Below are 25,078 nucleotides of genomic sequence, written 5' to 3'. Positions count from 1 at the left end.
GCCGCCAAAACAAGATTTGTAGCTGCTGAAAGGTTAAGATGTAGTTAGAATCAAATCTCTCACAGGCTTTTGGTAGTTTCGTTATTTAAAAAATTCTCTCCAAATATAATAATCTCAAATAAGCCAAAATACTAGGTAATGCAAATTCAATTTTTCTCAAACAACTAAAACAAAAATTCTAATTAAAAATACAGAACCTACCACTCTAATAAATTCAAACATCTCTATTATGGCAGAGTTCATCAGATTGTAGCGGGATCCATTGTTGAGAAATGCTTTGACTACTGGTTCAAACAAAAAACTTTTCATTATGTAGCGGTTGTAAAACTCATCTTTTAATCCAATAATCTTTCTCTTAAAACGAAGGGCACCTGAAACACAGAGGCATTGTTGTTTAAATCACATACCACTCTTCCATACTTTAGACTTACCAAACAGAAAAACCACCAAACCAAAAAAACCTGTTTAATGTATATCAATATTTGTGTAGTGATGTTTGTACTTCCAGAACTATGAACCTAAAGATAAGGATTATGAAAGTGTTATCAGAAAAATGTCTTCTAAAAGTAGTATATGTCATCATAGAACACAAGTCTTGGAAAGCCAGAAGAAAAATCCTGAAAATAAAAGTTACTAATGACCAAACTGTAATTTACATCTAAAATAAAAGCTAAGACAAACAAATGCGCCTATCACACTACTTAAGATGAAAAAAATTCAGCATGATCTTTTATATCCACCATAATAGAAAAAAACGATGTTTTATTAGGGCAATCCACTGTATAATTTGATCTTCAATATTTTTTTGGACACTCTTATTATTTTGCATCATAGTTTGTGGAAATTTATTTATTTATTTGTGGATGTGGCTATAGAAAGGCCATAAACCCACAAAAATCTGCATGACCCCAAATTTGCCTTGCCATAGTTTAGAAATAATTTGAGAGGATGTTATTTAAAATGTGGTCCTCTATGCTTATTGTAGCGAGTATGCTTTTTAATTTTTTTCCAGTTTTCATTTTCATAATTAATTAGGCTTTAACTTACAGATTAAAAGGTATATTTACATCTTGAGGTATGGGGAGTTACTTAAGTCACCATTCATCAAGATACAAATATACTCGGACAGCTAGACTTCAACAAAGCCCTCTTTACCTAAATGGAATCATCAGTAAGTTAATGCCCCAGTTATTGTAAACAGTGCAAAAAAGCATACTCACTTCATGCAGTCACATCGTCTTCGGTTGGCAAGATTAAATATTGTGTTTGTATTTTGATTTCTTTGGAGATCATGGAAGTGGCTCGTTAAATTGCCAATTTGCTATTAATCAAGTCCTTCATGAGCAGGTAGCCAGGCAACCATGCTGACACGGTTTCTGGGTGGGAAGGCAGAGGAGTAAAGCAGCTCAATTTTTCTTTAGTTGGCAGAAAAGAGGTCCACAAGTGAATGCCCAATTAGGTACAGTTGATTATTAACTGCCTTAACAATGCAACTTATTTAAGAGTGTATCTTTCTTAAGAAACACTCTGGGCAGGGAGTTTCAAAATAGTTTATAGAATAATAATTGCATTTTATTTTTTAAACTACGGAATATTTTTAAAAACATAATCATTGTGAACTAAGACATTTTAAACACTAAGAGGCATCTTTCTGTGTGGTAAGTCAAAGTCTAACAAGGGTTTATTTTCCCAAAACAATATTTTCAATTTGTATTTTTAAGGTTATTTGGCAAAGGAACTTACTGAGGCAGTTCCATTTGTTAGGAATAAAAATCAGTACTTAAGAGATCATGCTAATAGACCACATTTTAAACTTTTAGTAATTTTAGCAGGAGTGTTACTATTTTAAGAATTCATACTCCAACTTTTCGGGCTTTGTGGAGACTTGTGTCCTACCATACACACACTGACCCCTTGTCTGACTATAGTTCCTACATGAGTAAAAAACTCCCTTCCTGAAATTCACTAAGACAAGGGAATGCAGATGGCACCATTGCACTTCTTCAAGAGCACTTCTATCCAGAAACTGCTGGCGTAGACAGAATGCGGTTCTAGTGGTCTTTTTAGTCCTTACTTCCATTTGCTCTTATATTTTCACATTGAGAACTTTGTGTTATCACCACTCAAATCCATCCCTTAAAAGAAACCTGCATCAAAAATATCCAACCACTATTCTTTGCAGTTGAGTAAAAAGTTGCTTTCAAAAGTTTACCAGAAAGATCCAGGAAGTCAAGTCATTCAAAGTAGAGTGGAGAAAGCCCAAGTTGGCACTGCCACTGGATTTTCAATGTAAAGCACGTTCTGCTTCCACTCATATCTCTAACCTTCATTAACATTCCAGGAACCTCTTGTGGTTAGTTTCAATCATCTCTAAAAACCACTATTCATCTGTACTTTATAAAATATGAGATTTCATGTAATAATTTGTGGCTTTTTACCTTGTAACTAATGATAGCTGAATAAGTGCCTCTACAATAAAGCTTTATTTCATTCCTTTTTAAGATTTCCATATTTTTAACAAGAACAACAAAACACCCTCAAACAACATAAAGTATGCGCCAATGGGCTACAATGTAAGATCGAAGAAACTTAATACGGCCAAGGAAACTGATAGAACCGATATCTAGCCTATAAAGACGGAGTTTAGAAAGGATTGCTGGACCCACCTACATACTTAACTAGTTATCTTTAAATATGACAAAATATACTAATTAAGCAGCAGCAAATAAAAAAAATTAGGTTGGGTGTGGTGGCTCACGCCTCTAATCCCAGCACTTTGAGAGAGTGAGGTGGGCGGATTATCTGAGGTCAGGAGTTCAAGACCAGCCTGGCCAACATGATGAAACCTTGTCTCTACTAAAAATACAAAAATTAGCTGGACGTAGTGGTGTATGCCTGTAACCCCAGCTACTAAGGAGGCTGAGGCAGGAGAATTGCTTGAACCCGGGAGGCAGAGGTTGCAGTGAGCCGAGATCGTGCCACTGCACTCCAGCCTGGGTGACAGAGCAAGACTCCGTCTTTAAAAAAAAAAAAAAAAAAAAAAAATTAAAAGCTCCCTAAATCCCCAAATTGTTTACATTTAGCTGCTCATTACTGTCTGTATTTATATGTGTGTATCTAAACTAAAATATCAATAAACCCTCCTTTAAAATACTATACTGAATACTTCAATGTACACTTTTCTCAGAAGAACCACAAATATCTTACATTTCCTGAAATTTTTATTTAGTTCTTAGAAATCTTTGACAAAAACTCCTACTGCATACAATAAAGCCAGTTCAAAAAAGATTGTTCCTAATGACAGGCATCTTTGTTAGGAAGACACTTGTATCCTCAACCCTGGGAAGAGAGGTACATGAGGAAGTCATTCGGAAGAGTTAGATTTAATGATAACCTGACTCAGTTTGGAAAATATCAACAATGAAACATAACTAAGATTTTGCTAACATACTTAGTTTCCAACAATAAACTTTCATTTGCTTAAAAGATTCTCTCCCATAGTTCACTAAAAATACAAACACTAGCTGGATTGGTGGCGCACACCTGTAATCCCAGCTACTCAGGAGGCTGAGGCAGGAGAATCAATTGAACCTGGGAGGCAGAGGTTGCAGTGAGCTGAGATTGTGCCACTGCACTCCAGCCTGGGTGAAAAAGAGAGACTCTGTCTCAAAAAAAAAGTTTTATCACTTTTGTGTAATTTTTCATCTGCCTCATTAAATTATAATAAATTATTTCTACTATGCTTCCAAACACATCTTAATATAGTGTTTATAATTGTTGTACTTTGATTCCCCTGATAGCCAAGTCCAGGTAATAACCAACTTCATTTTCCTAGTAAACCAGATGTATAGACAATAATCAAATCTAAAATGCCACCGAGGAACTACCAATTATAATGACATGCCATTAATTCATTTATGCCAGAAGTTGCAAATTTTTTTTGTAGAACATCAGACCTTGGCGATGACCCTGAGCAGGATATAAAACTCCCACAAGCTTGGTGTTCCAATAATGGAACACTAGGCATAAATGGATTAACTCTAAGACTCATCTTGATTTCAGATAATGTATAAAAAATTTTTTAATCAATGTACGGTTTTTAATATATTTGGTAAAACTATATTTATTCCTTTACTTAGTTTTTCCATTCTGTTCTCAAACCCCCTTTTCCACACTTGCACAAAACCCTCTATTGTCAACATGAAAGAAGAAGTCAAAGAGCTATAAACTCCCCCGCTAAACTTGGCCTTGATGTTCCCAATCTGTGATAGGTATATGAGAAAAATGAATACAATGTCACTGTAATAGGAAGTTTAATATAAAGCAATGTTGCTTTTATAAAATTTATCATTTCTTTAGGGCAGGGGGTGTTGGCAGGTGAAACAGAGTCTTGGTCTGTCGCCCAGACTGGAATGCAATGGTGCCATCTCAGCTGACCGCAACATCTGCCTCCCAGGTTCAAGGGATCCTCCTGCCTCGGCCTCCTGAGTAGCTGTGACTACAGATGTGTACCACTACACTTGGCTAATTTTTGTATTTTGAATAGAGACGGGGTTTCACCATGTTACCCAGACTGGCCTTGAACTCCTGACCTCAGGTGATCTGCCCACCTCAGCCTCCCAAAGTGCTGAGATTACAGACGTAAGCCACTGTGCCTTGCTGTTTATTTATAAATTTTAATTTGTAATTATTTTAATAATCTGTATTATGATTTAAGGATTTTAAAAAAATCAATCAAGCAAAACAATTAGAAATGAAGTAAAGAAGATTAGCAAAAAAATATATATATATCTATCTATATATGTATACACACACACACACACACACACACACACACACACATATATGTATCTTCAGGCCTCTAGTGGATGACTACAACTACTTAAAACAACAACAACAAAACACTCACACTTACCTTTAAAACCCACAAGGCAAAAATTAAGTTACCAGCAAAAAATCTTACAGAACCTCTAGGGGCCCCCTAAATTTGGTCTAACAACTTACCAATAAAGCCCACTTACATATGGAAACTCATTACCTGAGATGTCTAGCTGCTGCTTGATAAAGAACATTCTGGATCAACCTATTTTCAATTCAGAAACATGGTTTTCTCTAATGAACTAGGGTCTTAAGAACACTGTGAAAGTTAATTTTTGAAAAACTTATGTCTAAGAACAATCGTGTTTTAAGACTATATTGCTCCGCAAATGTTTTCATAAAGGTTCACCTGGTACATATTTTAAGCTTTGTGGGCCACATATATGGTCTCTGTAGCATATTCATTTCCCTCTTCTCAGGCCACCTTTTAAAAACAAAACGTATTTCAGCTTGTAGGCTATAGAATCACAGGGGTTGGATCTGGCCTCAGCTGTAGTTTGCCACCCCTGCTATAAAATATCCAAGGTAAAATGATCAAAGGTGCTGTTTTAGTAATGGAATATAACGCTGTAGATACATTCTACTCCCTTGCTGTATACTGAGTAAGGAGAGAGTCAAGAAAAACAACTGCTCAACATTGCAAAACTACATTATCAGTGGCAGAGCCAGTATTACAACCTAGGTCTCTCGACCTGTGATCAGTGGTCTTCTCATTTGGGCAATAAGATATAAAAATACCAAAATGACAGTATACAAAGACGATAAGTAATTAACACTTACATAATGCCAAGAAAGCATGCTTTGAAGCCATAAGAACTAGCACTCTCCGGAGGATATCCTTATTAATAATGTAGTTCTTTATATGGTAGGTATGGTGCTCCACACAAAATGTTAACAATTCCAATACAAGTGCCAATAGCTGGGCAGTCTGAAAATCATCTTAAAGAAACAAAACACGATTAATTATATTTAATGGCTAACATTTTTTCTTCTAAAATACAAGAACTTAAATTCCAATCAAGTAAAATCCCTTCTACTCACCATATATTTTAACTTTAGGAAGGAGGAAATCAGCATTTACTGAATATCTACCGTGTGCCAGGAATGGTGTTTTTTATTTTTTACATTTAATTTTAACAACCCTATGGGGAATTGGTTTCACATTATGAATCTATTAACTAAGTAGACCCGAGTTGGAAACGTTAGTAAGGCAGAGTTAGGATACAAATCTAGAGTATCTGCTTTATTCTGAACTTCAAGGACCCTTTACCAAGTGTCTTAGCGTGTTCTCTAACAGATGTATACATAGCATATGAGTTTCTACCAGACACCATGTCATTTTTGGTGCAACTGCTCTCTCTCCCTGCTCCTTTGATTTTGGGAAGGAGGTGAACAATGTGTTTTCTGCCTCCTATACTACTTGTAACGAGCCTATACTGAATTATAATCATTGACTTATCTTTACTCCTCACCAGGCAGTAAGCCTCTGAAGGGTTCACTTTCTTTCTTTCCCCCACATTAAGATAATTACACAGTTCTTCCACAAAATCACAATGAGTTCTTATCTTAATAAAGGTTGGAGGAATAGAACATGTGGTTTGGAAAGACACCTCAAGCTTTACCCAGTATGAATAAAACAGGTAAGAAAAATGGATATTCACATTTCATAGACTTGATTCTGGAGTTATACAAAAAGTAAATTTAACATGTATTTCATGTGAGTGCTATGCTGTAAGTTAACTATGCTACATTAAGAATTCAAGGCTGGGTGTGAGGCTCACGCCTATAATCCCAGCACTTTGGTAGGGCAAGGTAGGCAGATCACTTGAGACCAGGAGTTCGAGACCAGCCTGGCCAACATGGTGAAAACTCCGATCTCTACTAAAAATACAAAAATTAGCCAGACATGGTGGCGGGCGCCTGTAATTCCACATACTCAGGAGGCTAGGGCAGGAGAATTGCTTGAACCTGGGAGGCAGAACTTGCAGTGAGCCAAGACTGTGCCACTGCACTCCAGACTGGGCAACAGGGCAAGACCCTGTCTCAAAAAAAAAAAAAAAAAAAAAAAAAAAATTCAAGTAACAAAATAATGTATTTACTCCTAAAGCTTAAATAAGGAATTCCCCGAATGAATACCCTAAAAGTACTTCCTAAATTAAACACACACACACACAAAAGCTAAAGCTCTAATGAGTAAAATGCAAAAATAAACCCTAACGTATCTTTAATATAAATAAAAATAGCTTAATATTGTGCAAAAATCCTAGTTCTGTCTATACATCTGGAGTACAAATAATTTAAAATGAATTTTTCATAGCTACTGACTTCTATTTATATTTCACCAGTGTAGATGCAAACTGAATGCAAATATTGTTTAACAAAAAATTATTTTAAAATTCGGAAAGAAACAAAATTTTATCTTATTTCTTCTTTTACATGTTTCTGTTATCTGGTTATAGTACTTGTAGGGAAATTTTTATCATGAACCTTTCTTTTCAAAATACATTATTAATACTCCAGGTTGCTTTCGATAAAACATACAAACAAATAAACATTATTAAGACCTCTATGTTAACCTGATGGTTTGAACTGTTAAAGACTGCTACTTTTTGTTGGCCGGGCGCGGTGGCTCAAGCCTGTAATCCCAGCACTTTGGGAGGCCGAGGCGGGTGGATCACGAGGTCAAGAGATCGAGACCATCCTGGTCAACACGGTGAAACCCCATCTCTACTAAAAATACAAAAAATTAGCTGGGCATGGTGGCGCGTGCCTGTAATCCCAGCTACTCAGGAGGCTGAGGCAGGAGAATTGCCTGAACCCAGGAGGCGGAGGTTGCGGTGAGCTGAGATTGCGCCATTGCACTCCAGCCTGGGTAACAAGAGCGAAACTCCGTCCCCCGCAAAAAAAAAAAAAGACTGCTACTTTTTAAAAGGTGTATACTTCCAGCCTCTACCTCCCTCTAACTGCCTCCTAAAAACGCTTACTTAACATCAACTTTAAATTCACCATTCAAAAACAGAGAACTTAACTACCAACCTGAATTATCTTACCTTTACTAGGTTTGTCTTCTGTTGTATTTGCTAGTAAAGGAGCAGTGAGAACATGCATACAGTGCTTGTAGAAGAAACCCAGAAATTCAGTCTTTTCTGTTTTCTAAGGAATCAAAAATACTTCCATGAAGTTTAACTGCACTGGTTCCTACCAGCAATACACAATATACTAGCTATGAAAAAGAGGAAAAATACTCATCGCTTACATTGGCAGTGGCTAGCATGTTCTCTGGGTCAACTAAAGTTCGAAGCAGGCCCATAAGTTGGACTGCTCCTCCAAGTTCAGGATCTGTATCACAAATCATATGTTCTATAATGAGGTTGATGAGCAAAATATCCTGGAGAGAGAAACAGACATACTAAGGATCACTTATTATAAGAAAGAATGGAAAAAGCAAAAACTAAGACACATACTACAGCATTATACCCAGGCTCTAGCTGTTTTGTTAACTGCAAAGTGAAATGTTTATTATCAGTTATCTGATAGGACATATGACAATGTTTCATTCCCTAAAGTGTGGTGCAGGGATGTAGCCCTAAAGAGTACCGAAAAAAAATTTGTCTATTATCTTTAAATTCCTCTGATGTAAAGCAAAAGCAAAGTTTCAGTTTGGTGATAATAGATCTTTATAACTTTTTAATAATGTAATCTACCTTCCGAAGAAAGCCAATGGATTTTATGACCATAGTTTTAACAGTAAGAATATTTAGGTGGGATTTAGATCATTCTACTTTCTTTTATTTTTATAGTCATTCTATTTATAGCCAATGATATATATTCTCCATTTGTATAAGTTGATATAAAATTTCCTTTTAAAATAAATTTAGGAAAAAATTAGTTGTTATCTGAATGCCTGAAATTGAGGAAAATGAGACTATGGTATTTAGAGAGTGCAGAGAACAAATGGAATATATACACTCTAAATATCAAAGATAAAGATGGCTAGTTTTCCTGAGGCCCTATCATGACTGGTATTCCCTGCCTAAGTAGTAAATAAAATTGAGAGGGATTCAGTGAGAAAATCCCTGCTCTTGCCTGTGTGTATGCAAAGGCAGGATGAACAAGGGACAGAGAAAATGCAGACAGTATATGGAAATGATAATCAAGAAGAGTGGGAATCAAAAGTGCTACTGACTGAAATGTTACCCTGTGGCAAAAGAGAGAGACAGAGAGGGGGAGAGAGAGAGAGTCCTACTGTGTGTGAGTAAAGTATTTTTGAGGTGTATCAATATATGTTCACATGTTCAGCTCATGGGCTAATGGGACCAACAAGAACAGCCTTTATTTACAATAATACAGATATTTTGGTTCTTAAGAATTTTGTTTGAGATAGGGTCTGGCTTTGTCACCCAGACTGGAATGCAGTGGAACAATCATAGCTCACTGCAGAGTCAAACTCTTGGTCTCAAGAGACCCTCCCATCTCAGCCTCCTGAGTATCTGGGAATATAGGTGCATGCCGCCATGCCTGACTAATTTTTAAAAATTATTTTTTGTAGTAAAGGAGAGTGTTGCTATGCTGCAGGGCTGACATGAATATTTTACAAAAGAAAAACATAATATTCAACAGTTTGAACTAGTGCTTTTTTGCACTTATCCTGCACTATACTTTAAAAATAAAACCTTAAACAGCAGTTATATGGCATTCCATTTCCTTTTGACGTCACAACACATTAATTAGGATCTTTTCAAAAAGTAAGACAGTCTATTTTCTTATTTCGTAAAAATACCATAGGCTGGAATTCTTCTGCTCAGATTTTCCCCACGCCCCGCTCCCTTAAGAAGGCGCTAAGGGCAGACTATCTTACTCATTCTTAAGTAAAAAGTTGCTTCCAAAATGTTATGAGGGAAGGAGGAAAATCAGAATCATTGGTTCAATTATTTTAAAATAATGAAGAGCACACACATGTAGTGCTCTCACACATCACACACTTTGTGATCCAGAAGCACCCTTCACATTACCAGCATATATTCTGTATTACTTTAAAATCTGGTGTAGCTCAGATACGAATATGTGAGTGTTTGTGAACAATATTAACAGCTCGTTCTCTATGGCTAGGCAGTAAAGAAACAGTGCCCTGGGTATTTTAAGGAACCATGCTTCATTTCTTCATTCTCGACGATTTTGAGAACCTACCCTAAAGTCAATGTTTTCCTAGGTAACTTACTCATAATTCCCTAGATACAAGAACTGATTGACTAAATGATTTAAATAAAACAACATAGCAAGTTGACTTCAGAATTGAAAACAAAAAATACCCTAACATCAAGTTTTAAAAGGCAATTTAAATGCACATAAGTAATTGCTGTATGACAAACTGATAAACTGAGGCAGGAACCAATTTAGAGAACAATAAGCCATTTGATATTATGGCTACGCTTTTCCACAGCAACAGTTTAAATCTTAAAAATGAATAAATACAGTTAGCTTCCTATGTATAAATACTTACTATTAGTACAAATAATATTTACCTTGCTGGTTATTTTTTGCTCTGTTAACTTCTTACTTACATCATCATTCTGTTGTGCCTCCTGCATGACAAACTCTCGTACCATGGATGGATTATATTCAACCAAGTATGAGAATATATCAGTAGCAGCACTTCGCACCTGTGTATCATCCATGCCCTGCAGACAAAAAGCATTTATTTATCCTATAATTATAAATATACAACCCCTATAATTATGTAAATATCCAAACCTAACAAAACAACATATAAAAAAACTGTAATGTAAAAGAAAAGTCAAAGAAATTCTTCTGCATATAAAACTCTTATTGTATGGATAAAATTATACTTTATAAATCATTTATTTCTGTTTGCCTTTATATTTTAACATTTCAGCTAATAAACTGCAAAGCTGACAAATTATCATTAAATTATGGAAAATTACTTAACTGCATTTTTTCAATATTGTGTGAAAACTGTCTAATACTGGAATTTTATAGGTTCTTTAACTTAATGAACTACCCAGCTAATATTAAATATTGGCTATAATAGAATATTTGCATGTTACACTAAAAATATTAATTTTGGGATACAAAATGGTAACTAAAAATGAGGAGACACAATCTTACAAGGATGACTTCTAAAGCTGGTAATATGCCCATGTTTGACAAAGTCTTGAAAAAAGCATCTCTGTTTTGAGGCTGTAGCGTTTGGGAAAATGCACAAAATTCTTTTAAAAAGTTAACCTGAAATTTAAAAAAAAAAAAAAAAAAAGATTAAGTCAATATAAAACGTTTGTTGTTTTATTTTTATGCCTTTCATAATTTCTAATTTCTTACCAATTCCTGTCTTTTTTCCTCATCTGTTGCTTCATCTGTTAGTTGTGCAAACAAATCTGTCAGAAATTTTTCATCTTCCTGTGAAACAAAGGACAAATGCAATTATGTTAATGCTAAGATTATACAAAAAAAACTTTTTTTGAGTCGGAGTTTCACTCTTGTTGCCCAGGCTGGAGTGCAACAGCAGAATCTCGGCTCACCACAGCCTCCGCCTCCCAGGTACAAGCGATTCTCCTGCCTCAGCCTCCCAAGTAGCTGGAATTACAGGCATGTGCCACCATGCCAGGCTAATCTTGTATTTTTAGTAGAGATGGGGTGTCACCATGTTGGTCAGGCTGGTCTCGAACTCCTGACCTCATGATCTGCCTGCCTCAGCCTCCCCAAGTGTTGGGATTACAGGCGTGAACCACCATGTCCCGCTGTAAAGTATAATTTCAGGACGCTATAATTTATGACGCTATAATAAATGACAATAACTGAAAAAAGGAAAAGTGGTATGGCAATGCTTTTTTTGTTTGTTTGTTTTTAAGAGAAAGAAAAACCAAACTATTAAAGAATACAATTTTGGCAAGGCTCTATTTTGTAAGCCTATTTAAAGGCGAGATAGTAAATATTTTGAGTTTTGTGGGCCATGTGGTCTCTACTATTAGTATTCAACCATGCTCCAATAGTATGAAAGTAGTCACAGACAACTGTAAATGAATGGGTACAGCTGTATTTCAATAAAACATTATTTACAAAAATAGGCATGGACCAACCTTTGTTGATCCCTGACTTTTATAAGTTTTATAACCTTAACTTTTAAAAAGTAGGTTCTACAACCTCTGAAATGAGAATGAAAATGAAGATAAAGCTACTTTAGTGTTTTAAAGATATAGAGGGTAACTCAATTATTTAAAAATCAAAATTTTAAACTTTTTGTATTACTTCCTCATTTTATAAGTGAGACACAGATTTTAAAATTTACCCAAGCCCAATACCCTTCCTGATTGCCTGGTCAGTTTCTCACCACTAGTTTTTCATCACGATCTTGGTTTTTGTTTTGTTTTGCTTTTTGAGACAGTCTTGCTCTGTCACCCAGGTGGAGCACACTGGTGCCATCTCAGCTCACTGCAACCTCTGCCTCCTGGGTTCAAGCAATTCTCCTGTCTCAGCCTCCTTAGTAGCTGGGACTACAGGCACAGACCACTATACCAAGCTAATTTTTCTATTTGTAGTAGAGATGGGGTTTGCCATGTTGGCCAGTCTGGTCTTGGAACTCCTTGCCTCAAGCAATCCATCGGCCTGGCCCTCCTGAAGTGCTGGGATTACAGACATGAGCCACCATGCCTGACCCAAATTTTATTTTAATTACATACTACCTCAGCTAGTGGAAGTAGTCAATACCACTCCAGGCCTAGACATGCCTCACTCTAAATACACATACACATGGATGTGTATGCAAGCTCCCACTAGATTATCAGCTCCACATTCACTGTTGTGAATGCTACAGAAAAATCTTCTGTGGCACTACTAAATTAATTTGGTTATTACTCTCCTCTTTACTTTTTCTAAAATGTACAAACAGGTCATACCTCATTAATATGATCTTCACCATGTTTGTTACCCAAATAGGATCCAATTTCAAGATATATATCCCTATATACTATATATTCTACCAACTGGATATCAAATGGTTAAAAAAAGGCATTCTCTGAACTGCTGCAGTTCAGGGTATAGAAGTAGAGAAAATAAGGATGTTTATGGTACTACAAAGGAATAAACCAATCTTAACAAGAGGGTGTGATATTATGTGTGTTGGGGGGCTACACAAAGTGGGCAGGAACCTGCATTAAACTGTACCTCAATCACTTCTTGCTAAAATATTTGTAAAATGTTCACAGCAGCACTTTGGGTAGAAGTGTCCGGCATTAAGAAAAACAGACATACTGGCAGCCAGTATTTTACACAGCATATTGCAGTGAAGCAAAGATTTAACAACTTGAAATTATTCATACTTAATGAGTAAACTGGCATTTTGCATGTATGAAGACCAAGAAAACACAGAAGTGACAAATCACCACATAACAAAACAGAACCATATGAAGCTAAAGAAAACGACCAGGAGAACTCAGGACTATCCAAGGAAATTAGGAATCAAAATTGGACCAGAACATCAAGGCTCCATTACCTAGGGAAAACCAGCTCCTCATTAAAGAACAAAAAGAAATTGGAACCAGAATCCTACTACTTCCTCCATTATCAATCACAAGATGCTGTATAGAGGACTACTATTGTACTTAGCAGACTGCATTGCCTATATTATTTGTTTACATGTGTATCTTAAATGAATGGAAAACATGTCAAATCAGTCAGTATGAACTGGAATTACTAGCTCTAGGAAAGCAGTTATAGGTAAAATGCCTTTTCTATTTTAATTCATAGTTTTCCTTTTTTTGCCCATCACTAGCTACCACTACTTAAGAAATAAAAAATTTTCTAAACAGGAACAGACACGAAGATTAAACACATTGCTTCATATGTGACATGTGTTACCAAACAGCTCCTACTACATTTATTGGCTTCCTTTCTATACTTAATAAATTCAGATTTCAAATAATTATTTTACTTGAAGACCTGAGGTAAAGTCTTAAAAGATCTTCCAAGTCATATTACATTTATTTGCAGTGGTACAATCTTGGCTCAATACAACCTTTGCCTCCCAGGTGCAAGTGATTCTCCATCTCAGTCTCCAAAGTAGCTAGGATAGACGGATGGTCATCTACCTCCTGGGTTCAAACGATTCTCCTGCCTCAGCCTACTAAGTAGCTGGGATTATAGCACCCGCCACCATGCCTAGCTAATTTTTGTATTTTTAGTAGAGACGGGGTTTTGCCATGTTGGCCAGGCTCATCTTGAACTCCTGAGATCAAGTGATCCACCCACCCCCAGCCTCCCAAATATCTGTTATTCTTACAATATTATAGGCATCAAAGAATCAAAAACAACATGGGGGTGTGTGGGTGGGTGGGTGTGTGAGTGTGTGTGTGTGTGTGTGTGTGTGCAAATAACCAATCTTTCTTTGTACCACATAAACTTATTTGTTGTTGAGATAGTCTCACTGTTGCCCAGGTTAGAATGCGATGGCATGATCACTGCTTACTGCTGCCTTGAACTCGCGGGGGTCAAGCAATTTTCCCAACTCTGCCTTCCAAGTAGCTGGGATTATAGGCATGCGCCACCATACCTGGCTAATTTTTAATTTTTTTTTTATTGGAGTTTATTGTTGTTCAGGCTAGTCTTTTTTTTTTTTGAGACGGAATTTTGCTCCTGTTGCCCAGGCTGGAGTGCAATGGCATGATCTCAGCTCACTGCAACCTCTGCCTCCCAGGTTCAAGAGGTTCTCCTGCCTCAGCCACCCCAGTAGCTGGGATTACAGGTGTCCATCATCACGACCAGCTAATTTTTGTATTTGTAGTAGAGACAGGGTTTCAACATGTTGTCCAGGCTGGTCTCGAACTCCTGACCTCAGGTGATCCACCTGTCTGGGCCTCCCAAAGAGCTGGGATTACAGGTGTAAGCCACTGAACCCAGGCCCAGGCTAGTCTTTAACTCCTGGGTTTAATCGATCCTCCTGTCTTGGCTTCCCAAAGTGATGGAATTACAGGTATGAGCCACTACGGTAAACTTCTATGTCAGTTAGAATAGGCCAATTCACACATTGGGATGATACAGTGAGAGATTTTCTAATTTTAGGGGTGTTACAAATGAAATTATCGTCTAGCTCTCAGAGACTTTGACTCTGTGTTTTGTGCAGAATTCAGGATACTGCACCCTAGGGGACTATGATGCAAATGTCCTAAAACACCAGATCAGAGAGACTGGGCATACTATAAGAAAAAAATTTACATTTTAATATGCAACTGTCAATAGGTATTTTTAAAAATTATCCTGAGTTGTACATTATATTAAACACTTTCTTTACATGCCTGACTTCAGTTAATTTTCAGACAACTGTACAGGGTAGGCATTAATGTCACCATTCTTCAGATGGGGAAACTGAAGCTTTAAGAGGTTAAGAAGGCTGCCCAACTCACACAGCTAGTGGGAGTTATTAAATAACAGATGGAGCCAAAACGCAAATTCACAGGAGTTTAACTCAGCCACCGGCACGCCCATTACCAAAATGTGGCTTTTGGTAGTGATACATGCAGTTATAATTGCCTCCTCTGCTACATTCCCTAGACCCTCAAACTAGACCTCTACTATCATTACCTGTGATTTTTACAAATTCATTTTAATTTTTTTGGTAGAGACAGGCCACAGCACCTAGCCCACAATTCTCATTAGTTGTATTCCGTATTTAGTAACATTTCTCTTGGCTTCATGCTTCACTCTTTCCTCTTCCAGTCTGTTCTATTCTATGCATAATTCATTGATTAATAACCCTGAAGTTCAGAATTCAACCATTTCATTAATATTATCCCCCTGTAGCTGGGTATGGTGGCTCACACCTGTAATTCCAACGTTTTGGGAGGCTAAGGTGGGAAGACTGCTTGAAGCCAGGAGTTTGAGACCATTCTGAGCAATGAAGTGAGATCCCATCTTTACGAAACATTTTTTAAAAGGTGGGTGTGGTGGCATGCATCTGCAGTCTTAACTAGGATGCACTAGAAAGGCTAAGGTGGGAGAATGGCTCAAATCTAGGAGTTCAAGGTTGCAATAAGCTATGACTGTGCCACTGCACTCCAGCCTGGGCAACAGAACAAGACCCCATGTTTATTAAAAAAAAAAAAAAAATCAGGCTGAGTGCAGCGGCTCACACCTGTAATCCCAGTACTTTGGGAGGCCGAGGCAGGAGGATTGCTTGAGCTCAGAAGTTTGAGACCAGCCTGGGCAGTATGACAAACTCCAACTCTACAAAAAATATAAAAACTGGTTAGGTGTGGTGGTGAACACCTGTGGTCCTACCTACTCAGGAGGCTGAGGTGGGAGGACTGCTTGAGCCAGGGAAGCGGAGGTGGAGGCTGCAGTGAGCTGAGATCACATTACTACCCTATACAGCCTAGGCGACAGAGCAAGACCCTATCCAAAAAACAAAAACAAAAACACATCTCCTTGTAATTTCTTCAAACTACATTTATTACCTCTCCTACCCTAGATACAACAACCTTCTGGTCTCGTAGTATTACTGTATATTATAATCTCTTAAAATATCTCACAAATAACTAAACATTAACAAAATTAAAACTCAACGTATGTACTTAAAGGAGCAAATTGTTTTTGCTGCATCTCTTGAAGTATGAAAAAAGGAAATGATCTGACTCACCTGCAACATGCCAACAATCTCTACCTTATTGAAAAAGATAAAAGAGTGAAGTGTTGATAACATGTTTTCTTCAAAGACCGAAGGAGTTGGTAGAACCATATCTTGTATATATTGAACTCTGTACGTCTGATGAATTTTTTGTTTCAGCTCAGGATCTGATATGGGAATCACTTCTTTAAACTTGGCTGTTTTTGTTAGAAATTCCCTGTGTTTCCGTGGTTGTGATAAAGCAGGATCATATTCTAAACATCCAATGACGTCCATTATACATTCCTCAGAGAACATAACTTCAAAAAGAGCAGTTCTATTCAAGAGGAAGATGCCTTTGATAATTTCATACAAGTGGTGCAGTCCTTCAATATTTTCCAAATCCTCACACACATGAAAAAGCTCCAGGAGCTTTTTAATATAACCCTCATTTTCTAGTGCCAGTGCGAGTTTTTCACGACGAAGAGGTGAAGGTAAAGACGATGCCACAAGTTCTGCAATTTCCTCAAGGCGACTTAATTCGCAAGATGGCAATTCTAAGCCTGGAGATGACATATCATCAAAACGCTCCTCTTCAGATTCATCCACAAGGTCCTGAGTGATGTCCACGGAAGGGTCCTTTCCTTGAACCTACGAAAAAAATTTAATTGCTAACAAAATATATAATAGCTGACCAGCAACCTAAATGATATTCTAAGATGAATACAAGAGATGTTGTAAGAAACCTATAACAATAGTTTTCAAGACAAAATTGTCTACTTTTCTACGTTACATTTCTCCAAATAAAGTACACTTTCAATTTTAAGGAAGTTAGTGAAAGTTCAAAGACAGAATGAGCTTCCTTATAAAGTATGAGGTTTGCTGGCAAGAACAACTTTCTAGGACAGGCTAAACTAAGTGAGACTGTTATGAAACAGCCCTCAGCAGACGCACAACATAAAAGCCTGATGCTAAAACAGCCACTAACATCTCATATCCCTGACCCTCTTTTCTGACAGACCAGGGCAAGTCTCAGAAACAGTCCTAGGACTGTGCTAAAGAACAGGTGCCACCACCAAGCTTTTTAATATTTAACTCTGAGGTGAAAACCAAATATCATAATGTTATGGTCACAGAAAAAATATATAATTATAAGCAAAAAAGAAAATATTTAACATCAATTGTAGATAGCAAGGGCCAGAGCATGAACAAACAGACTTTTGACCAAAGTGAGTCACTGATTTGCTATAAATACTGACAGCCCAGAAATAAGATTTAAAAAACACTAGGTAGAATACAAGTGTACCTATATAAAATGAAACCATATATAAAGTAAATACAACCTATACCTGGTAGAGTTATCCCCAAAAAAGGTCTGCTGAAGGTTAAGTAACCAAACCAGGAAAATATCTTCCTTTCTACATATCCTAACCTGTGGCCTTCAAGATCCCTTCAGAAGCCCGAAAATGTGTCATAAGACCCAATTTTATGCCACTGTAGGGGTTCTTATTATAAAGGTAATTTACATTACTGAATACATTTTTTTTTCTTTTGAGATGGAGTATTATTCTGTCGCCCAGGTTGGAGTGCAGTGGCACCATCTCAGCTCACTGCAACCTCTGCCTCCCGTGTTCAAGCTATTCTGCTTCAGCCTCCTGAGTAGCTGGGACTACAGGTACATACCATCACGCCCGGCTAATTTTGTATTATTAGTAGAGATGGGGTTTCACCATATTGGCCAGGCTGGTCTGGAACTCCTGACCTCATGATCTGCTCGCCTTGGTCTCCCAAAGTGCTGGGATTACAGGCGGGAGCCACCACGCCCAGCCTTGAATACATTTTATTGGCTTTTTTTCCTTCTTTGTAAAGAAAGGTCAAGGATAAAATCCGAAATGAAACGAATTTTGTTAAGCTGTCCCTAGAATTTGGGACAGTGACCACTAAAGCAAGTAGAAGGCCAAGAAGAATGGTAAAGGGATGAAAAAATTAGACCTTATGTGAAAAAGGCAAGGAACTTAAATTGCTTAGCGCAATGAAGAGACACATTGATAGATACTAGAAGAGATGATGACCTACAATACTTTCCTTGAAATGTGCTGCAAGGTGATATGATCTTGACCGTAACCAAGTGGACAGCAGCACTGAAAGGAAGCAAGTCACATTCATGGCTTGTATCTGGCATGGTCTCACACTGGTTCCAAATTTGTTAATTACATTAGATGTTGATTAGCAAACCAAATGAAAAGTGAGGAGTTCCCTTATTAAGAATGCCATATTTTCGAGCTGAGACAAAAATTGGTGAACATGGTTCAAGAAACAGAGAAACATTTAATGTCTCAGCAAAATGTAATGATGTTCTTGGAATGATCTAGGATCCTGAACATGATTGAGAAGTTCAGACAGAACCCATAAGAAGAGTGACTGAGAACACCTTGAACATACTGAAACTATGTAAACTTTGGGAGGGAATACCAGGAAAGAATATAAAACAGCTAGTGACAGAATTACTATAGAGAAAGCATCCAACTACTATGATCTGTGCCCAACTTTAGATGATGGAAAGCTTTACAGCATTAAAGACCAAGGAAAAGTAGAGTAAATATCAGACAATAAACGGCGCGGTGGCTCACACCTGTAAATCCCAGCACTTTGGGAGGCTAAGGTGGGCGGATCATCTGAGGTCAGGGGTTTGAGACCACCTGGCCAACATGATGAAACACCGTCTCTACTAAAAAAAATACAAAAATTGGGTTTGGTGGCATGCGCCTGTAATCCCAGCTACTCAGGAGGCTGAGGCAGGAGAATCCCTTGAACCCGGGAGGCAGAGGTTGCAGCAAGCTGAGACTGCACCATTGCACTGCAGCCTGCTAACAAAAGTGAAGCTCCACCTCAGGGGGAAAAAAAAAAAATCAGACAATACTAAAGGAGATCCAGGCATGACAATGACAAATCCAGTTCAGGTCTCAGTTAAGTACTGGCATAACAGAAGACCGTATCCAGAGTGAGACTGTTTCATTCCGAAAGACGAAAGCGAGGACAACAAGATTAATCTGAATAACAGATGCTGTTAACATAGTCTGAACTCATTAATGTCACCTCTCCTTCTTTGGGAGAACTCTACAAGACAAAATCTGTACAAATTGCTATAAATATAACAGTTGGACAGAAAGCCAAGAAAAGCTAAAGATGGATGGTATTCAGATATAAATGTTAGTCTTTTTCTTTTTCAGAGAAGGAAAGGGATGGTGTAACAGGTTAATTTATAAAAAGCACAGATGAGTAGAGTATATGTTTGAAATAAATTCCAAAGTTAAAGAAACACTGTGCTGCTTTCCGTTTCCGCTCTTTCTCCCTCCAGAAGCGCAGGTGCAGGGCAGCGGGAGCGCGCCAGCGCCATGCGTTGGGCTGTGGCGGCTGAGGTTCACAGATGCCTGATTAGGAGTAGCTCAGGATTGCAGATACCAGCAAAAGCGTGGAGGCTGCTGCAGGTGATCCCCAGGCAAGCACGGCCTGGAGTGGACCTCAGCAGTCCTACAGCAGAGGGGCCTAACTGTGAGAAGGAAAACTAAGAAACAGAAAGAAATAACTTCATCATCAACAAACTGGACATCCACTCAGAGACCCAATCTGAAAGTCAACAACTACAAAGACGACAGGTGGATAAATCCACAAAGATGAGAAGAAACCAGTGCAAAATGGATGAAAACACCCAAATCCAGAACGCCTCTCCTCCCCCAAGAGATCACAACTGGTCACCAGCAAAGGAACAAGGCTGGATGGAGAATGAGTGTGATGTATTGACAGAAACAGGCTTCAGAAGGTGAGTAATAAGAACTTATCTGAACTAAAAGAACATATTCTAACCCAATGCAAAGAAACTAAAAACCTTGAAAAAAGGTTTAATGAAGTGCTAATGAGAATAAACAGCTTAGAGAGGAATATAAGTGAACTGATGCAGCTGAAAAACACAACAAGAGACCTTCGTGAAGCATACACAAGTTTCAACAGCCAAATACACCAAGCAGAAGAAAGGCTATCAGAGGTCGAAGATCAACTGAATGAAATAAAACAGGAAGGCAAGATTGGAGAAAAAAGGGTAAAAAGGAATGAACAAAGTCTCCAAGAAATATGGGACTATGTGAAAAGACCTAATCTACGTTTGATAGGTGTACCTGAATGTGACGGAGAGAATGAATCCAAGTTGGAAAATACCCTCCAGGATATTATCCAGGAAAACTTCTGCAACCTAGCAAGGCAGGCCAATATTCAGGTCCAGGAAATACAAAGAACGCCACAAAGATATTCCTCAAGAAGAGCAACCCCAAGGCACATAAATCATCCGATTCACCAGGGTTGAAGTGAAGGAGAAAATGCTAAGGGCGGCCAGAGAGAAAGGTCGGGTTACCCACAAAGGGAAGCCCATCAGACTCACAGCAGATCTCTCAGCAGAAACCCTAAAGCCAGAAGAGAGCGGGGGCCAATATTCAACATCCTTAAAGAAAAGAACTTTCAACCCAGAATTTCATATCCAGCCAAACTAAGCTTCATAAGTGAAGGAGAAATAAAATCCTTTACTAACAAGCAATTACTCAGAGATTTCATCACCACCAGGCCTGCTTTACAAGAGCTCCTCAAAGAAGCACTAAACATAGAAAGGAACAACCAGTACCTGCCACTCCAAAACCATGCCAAATGGTAAACAGCATCGACACAATGAAGAAACTGCATCAACTAATGGGCAGAACAGCCAGCTAGCATCAAAATGGCAGGATGAAATTCACACATAACAATATTAACCCTAAATGTAAATGGGATAAACGCCCCAATCAAAAGACACAGACTGGCAAATTGGATAAAAAGCCAAAACCCATCGGTGTGCCATATCCAGGAAACCCATGTCACACGCAAGAATACACAAAGGCTCAAAATAAAGGGATAGGGGAAGATTTACCAAGCAAATGGAGAGCAAAAAAACAACAACAACAACAACAACAACAAAAAAAAACAGGAGTTGCAATTCTCATCTCTGATAAAACAGACTTTAAACCAACAAAGATCAAAAGAGACAAAGAAGGACATTACATAATGGTAAAAGGATCAATGCAACAAGAAGAGCTAACGATCCTAAATATATACACACCCAGTACAGGAGCACCCAGATACATAAGGCAAGTTCTTAATGACTTACAAAGAGACTTAGACTCCCACACAATAAGAGTGGGAGACTTTAACACCCCATTGTCAATATTAGACAGATCAACCAGACAGAAAATTAACAAGGATATCCAGGACTTGAACTCAGACCTGGACCAAGCAAACCTAATAGACATTTACAGAACTCTCCACCCTAAATCCACAGCATATACATTCTTCTCAGCACCACATCACACGTACTCTAAAACTGACCACATAATTGGAAGTAAATCACTCCTCAGCAAATGCAAAGGAATGGGAATCATAACAAACAGTCTCTCAGACCACAGTGCAATCAAGTTAGAACTCGGAATTCAGAAACTAACTCGGAACCGCACAGCTTCATGGAAACTGAACAACTGGCTCTTGAATGTTGACTGGATAAACAATGAAATGAAGGCAGAAATAAAGATGTTCTTCAAAATCAACGAGAATGAAGACACAACATACCGGAATCTCTGGGACACATTTAAAGCAGTGTCTAGAGGAAAATATATAGCAATAAATGCCCACATGAGGAGCAAGGAAAGATCTAAAATCGACACCCTATCATCAAAATTGAAAGAGCTAGAGGAGCAAGATCCAAAAAACTCAAAACCTAGCAGAAGACAAGAAATAACTAAGATCAGAGCAGAACTGAAGGAGACAGAGACACAAAAAACCCTTCAAAAAAGATCAATAAATCCGGGAGCTGGTTTTTCGAAAAGATCAACAAAATAGACAGACCACTAGCCAGATTAATAAAAAAGAAAAGAGAGAATAATCAAATAGATGCAATAAAAAACGATAAAGGGGATATCACCACAGATTCCACAGAAATTCAAACCATCATCAGAGATTATTACAAACAACTCTATGCATATAAACTAGTAAACCTGGAAGAAATGGATAAATTCCTGGACACTTGCACCCTGCCAAGCCTAAACCAGGAAGAAGTCAAAACCCTGAATAGACCAATAACAAGGGCAGAAGTTGAGGCAGAATTAAGAGCCTACCCCCAAAAAAGCCCAGGTCCAGATGGGTTCACAGGCAAATTCTACCAGACATACAAAGAGGAGCTGGTACCATTCTTTCTGAAACTGTTCCCAAGAATCCAAAAAGAGGGAATCCTTCCCAAATCATTTTATGAGACCAACATCATCCTGATACCAAAACCCGGCAGAGACTCAGCAAGAAAAGAAAACTTCAGGCCAATATCCATGATGAACATAGATGCAAACATCTTCAATAAAACACTGGCAAACCGATTGCAGCAGCACATCAAAAAGCTTATCCACCATGATCAAGTAGGCTTCATCCCGGGGATGCAAGGCTGGTTCAACATATGCAAGCCTATAAACATAATTCACCACATAAACAGAACCGAAGACAAAAACCACATGATTATCTCAATTGATGCTGAGAAGGCCTTTGACAAAATTCAACAGCACTTTATGCTAAAACCCTCTATAAACTAGGTATTGATGGAACGTATCTCAAAATAATACAAGCTATTTACGACAAACCAACAGCCAATATCATACTGAATGGGCAAAAACTGGAAGCATTCCCTTTGAAATCTGACACTAGACAAGGATGCCCTCTCTCACCACTCCTATTCAATATAGTATTGGAAGTTCTAGCCGGAGCAATCGGGCAAGAAAAAGAAATAAAGGGTATTCAATTAGGAAAGGAGGACGTCAAATTGTCTCTATTTGCAGAGGACATGATTGTATATCTAGAAGACCCCATCGTCTCAGCCCCAAATCTCCTGAAACTGATAAGCAACTTCAGCAAAGTCTCAGGATACAAAATCAATGTGCAAAAATCACAAGCATTCCTATACACCAATAACAGACTTAAAGTGAGTCAAATCAAGAACGAACTGCCATTCACAATTGCTACAAAGAGAATAAAATACCTAGGAATACAACTAACAAGGAACGTAAAGGACCTCTTCAAGAAGAACTACAAACCACTGCTCAGTGAAATAAGAGAGGACACAAACAGATGGAGAAACATTCCATGCTCACGGTTAGAAGAATCGATATCATGAAAATGGCCATCCTGCCCAAAGTAATTTACAGATTCGATGCTATCCTCATCAAGCTACCAATGACCTTCTTCACAGAACTGGAAAAAAACACCTTAAACTTCATATGGAACCGAAAGAGAGGCCGCATAGACAAGTCAAGTCTAAGCAAAAAGAACAAAGCTGGAGGCATCACACTACTGGACTTCAAACTATACTACAAGGCTACAGTAATCAAAACTGCATGCTACTGGTACCAAAACAGAGATAGAGACCAATGGAACAGAACAGAGGCCTCGGAGGCAACGCCACACATCTACAACCATCTGATCTTTGACAAACCTCACAAAAACAAGCAATGCGGAAAGGATTCCCTGTTTAATAAATGGTGTTGGGAAAACTGGCTAGCCACGTGCAGAAAGCAGAAACTGGACCCCTTCCTGACACCTTACACTAAAATTTACTCCAGATGGATTCAAGACTTAAACATAACACCTAACACCATAAAACCCAAGAAGAAAACTGGGTTTTATCTAGGCAAAACCATTCAGGACATAGGCATAGGCAAGGACTTCATGACCAAAACACCAAAAGCATTGGCAACAAAAGCCAAAATAGACAAATGGGACCTAATCAAACTCCACAGCTTCTGCACAGCAAAAGAAACAGTCATTAGAGTGAATCAGCAACCAACAGAATGGGAAAAATTTTTGCAATCTACCCATCTGACAAAGGGCTCATACCCTGAATCTACAAAGAACTAAAACAGATTTACAAGAATAAAACAAACAAGCACATTCAAAAGTGGGCGAAGGATATGAACAGACACTTTACAAAAGAAGACATATATGAGGCCAACAAACACATGAAAAAATGCTCATCATCACTGGTCATTAGAGAAATGCAAATCAAAACTACATTGAGATACCATCTCATGCCAGTTAGAATGGCAATCATTAAAAAATCTGGAGACAACAGATGCTAGAGAGGATGTGGAAAAATAAGAACACTTTTACACTGTTGGTGGGAGTGTAAATTAGTTCAACCATTGTGGAAGACAGTGTGGCGATTCCTCAAGGACCTAGAAACAGAAATTCCATTTGACCCAGCAATCCCATTACTGGGTATATGTCCAAAGGATTATAAATCATTCTACTGTAAGGACACATGCACATGAATGTTCACTGCCGCACTGTTTACAATAGCAAAGACCTGGAACCAACCCAAATGCCATCGATGATAGACTGGACAGGGAAAATGTGGCACATATACACCATGGAATACTATGCAGCCATAAAAAAACCATGAGTGCGTGTCCTTTGTAGGGACATGGATGAACCTGGAAACCATCATTCTCAGCTAACTGACACAAGAACAGAAAATCA

General features: G+C 38.1%; 1 protein-coding gene across 2 annotated transcripts in view; it reads right to left on the bottom strand.

Annotated features, from left to right (window-relative positions):
* PPP4R3A (protein phosphatase 4 regulatory subunit 3A) overlaps positions 1–25,078 on the bottom strand; it is a 51,960-nt gene that overhangs the window by 6,344 nt on the left and 20,538 nt on the right. The window contains exons 5-12 of one of the 2 annotated variants that reach the window (XM_032287620.1): positions 16,523–17,140; positions 11,215–11,292; positions 11,005–11,121; positions 10,401–10,556; positions 8,135–8,266; positions 7,929–8,031; positions 5,659–5,817; positions 202–371 (exon numbers count right to left, since the gene is read on the bottom strand). In XM_032287620.1, coding sequence (XP_032143511.1) covers positions 202–371; positions 5,659–5,817; positions 7,929–8,031; positions 8,135–8,266; positions 10,401–10,556; positions 11,005–11,121; positions 11,215–11,292; positions 16,523–17,140 — 1,533 coding nt within the window. The remainder of the gene's footprint in view (positions 1–201; positions 372–5,658; positions 5,818–7,928; positions 8,032–8,134; positions 8,267–10,400; positions 10,557–11,004; positions 11,122–11,214; positions 11,293–16,522; positions 17,141–25,078) is intronic. The other variant, XM_032287621.1, reaches the window with a different exon arrangement.

The sequence above is a fragment of the Sapajus apella genome, unplaced genomic scaffold (assembly GCF_009761245.1).
Source record: "Sapajus apella isolate SASKATOON/1434 unplaced genomic scaffold, GSC_monkey_1.0 scaffold20, whole genome shotgun sequence".
NCBI lineage: Eukaryota > Metazoa > Chordata > Mammalia > Primates > Cebidae > Sapajus > Sapajus apella.
Note: the sequence above shows the minus strand (reverse complement) of the source record. Positions and strands in the feature narration are given on the sequence as shown.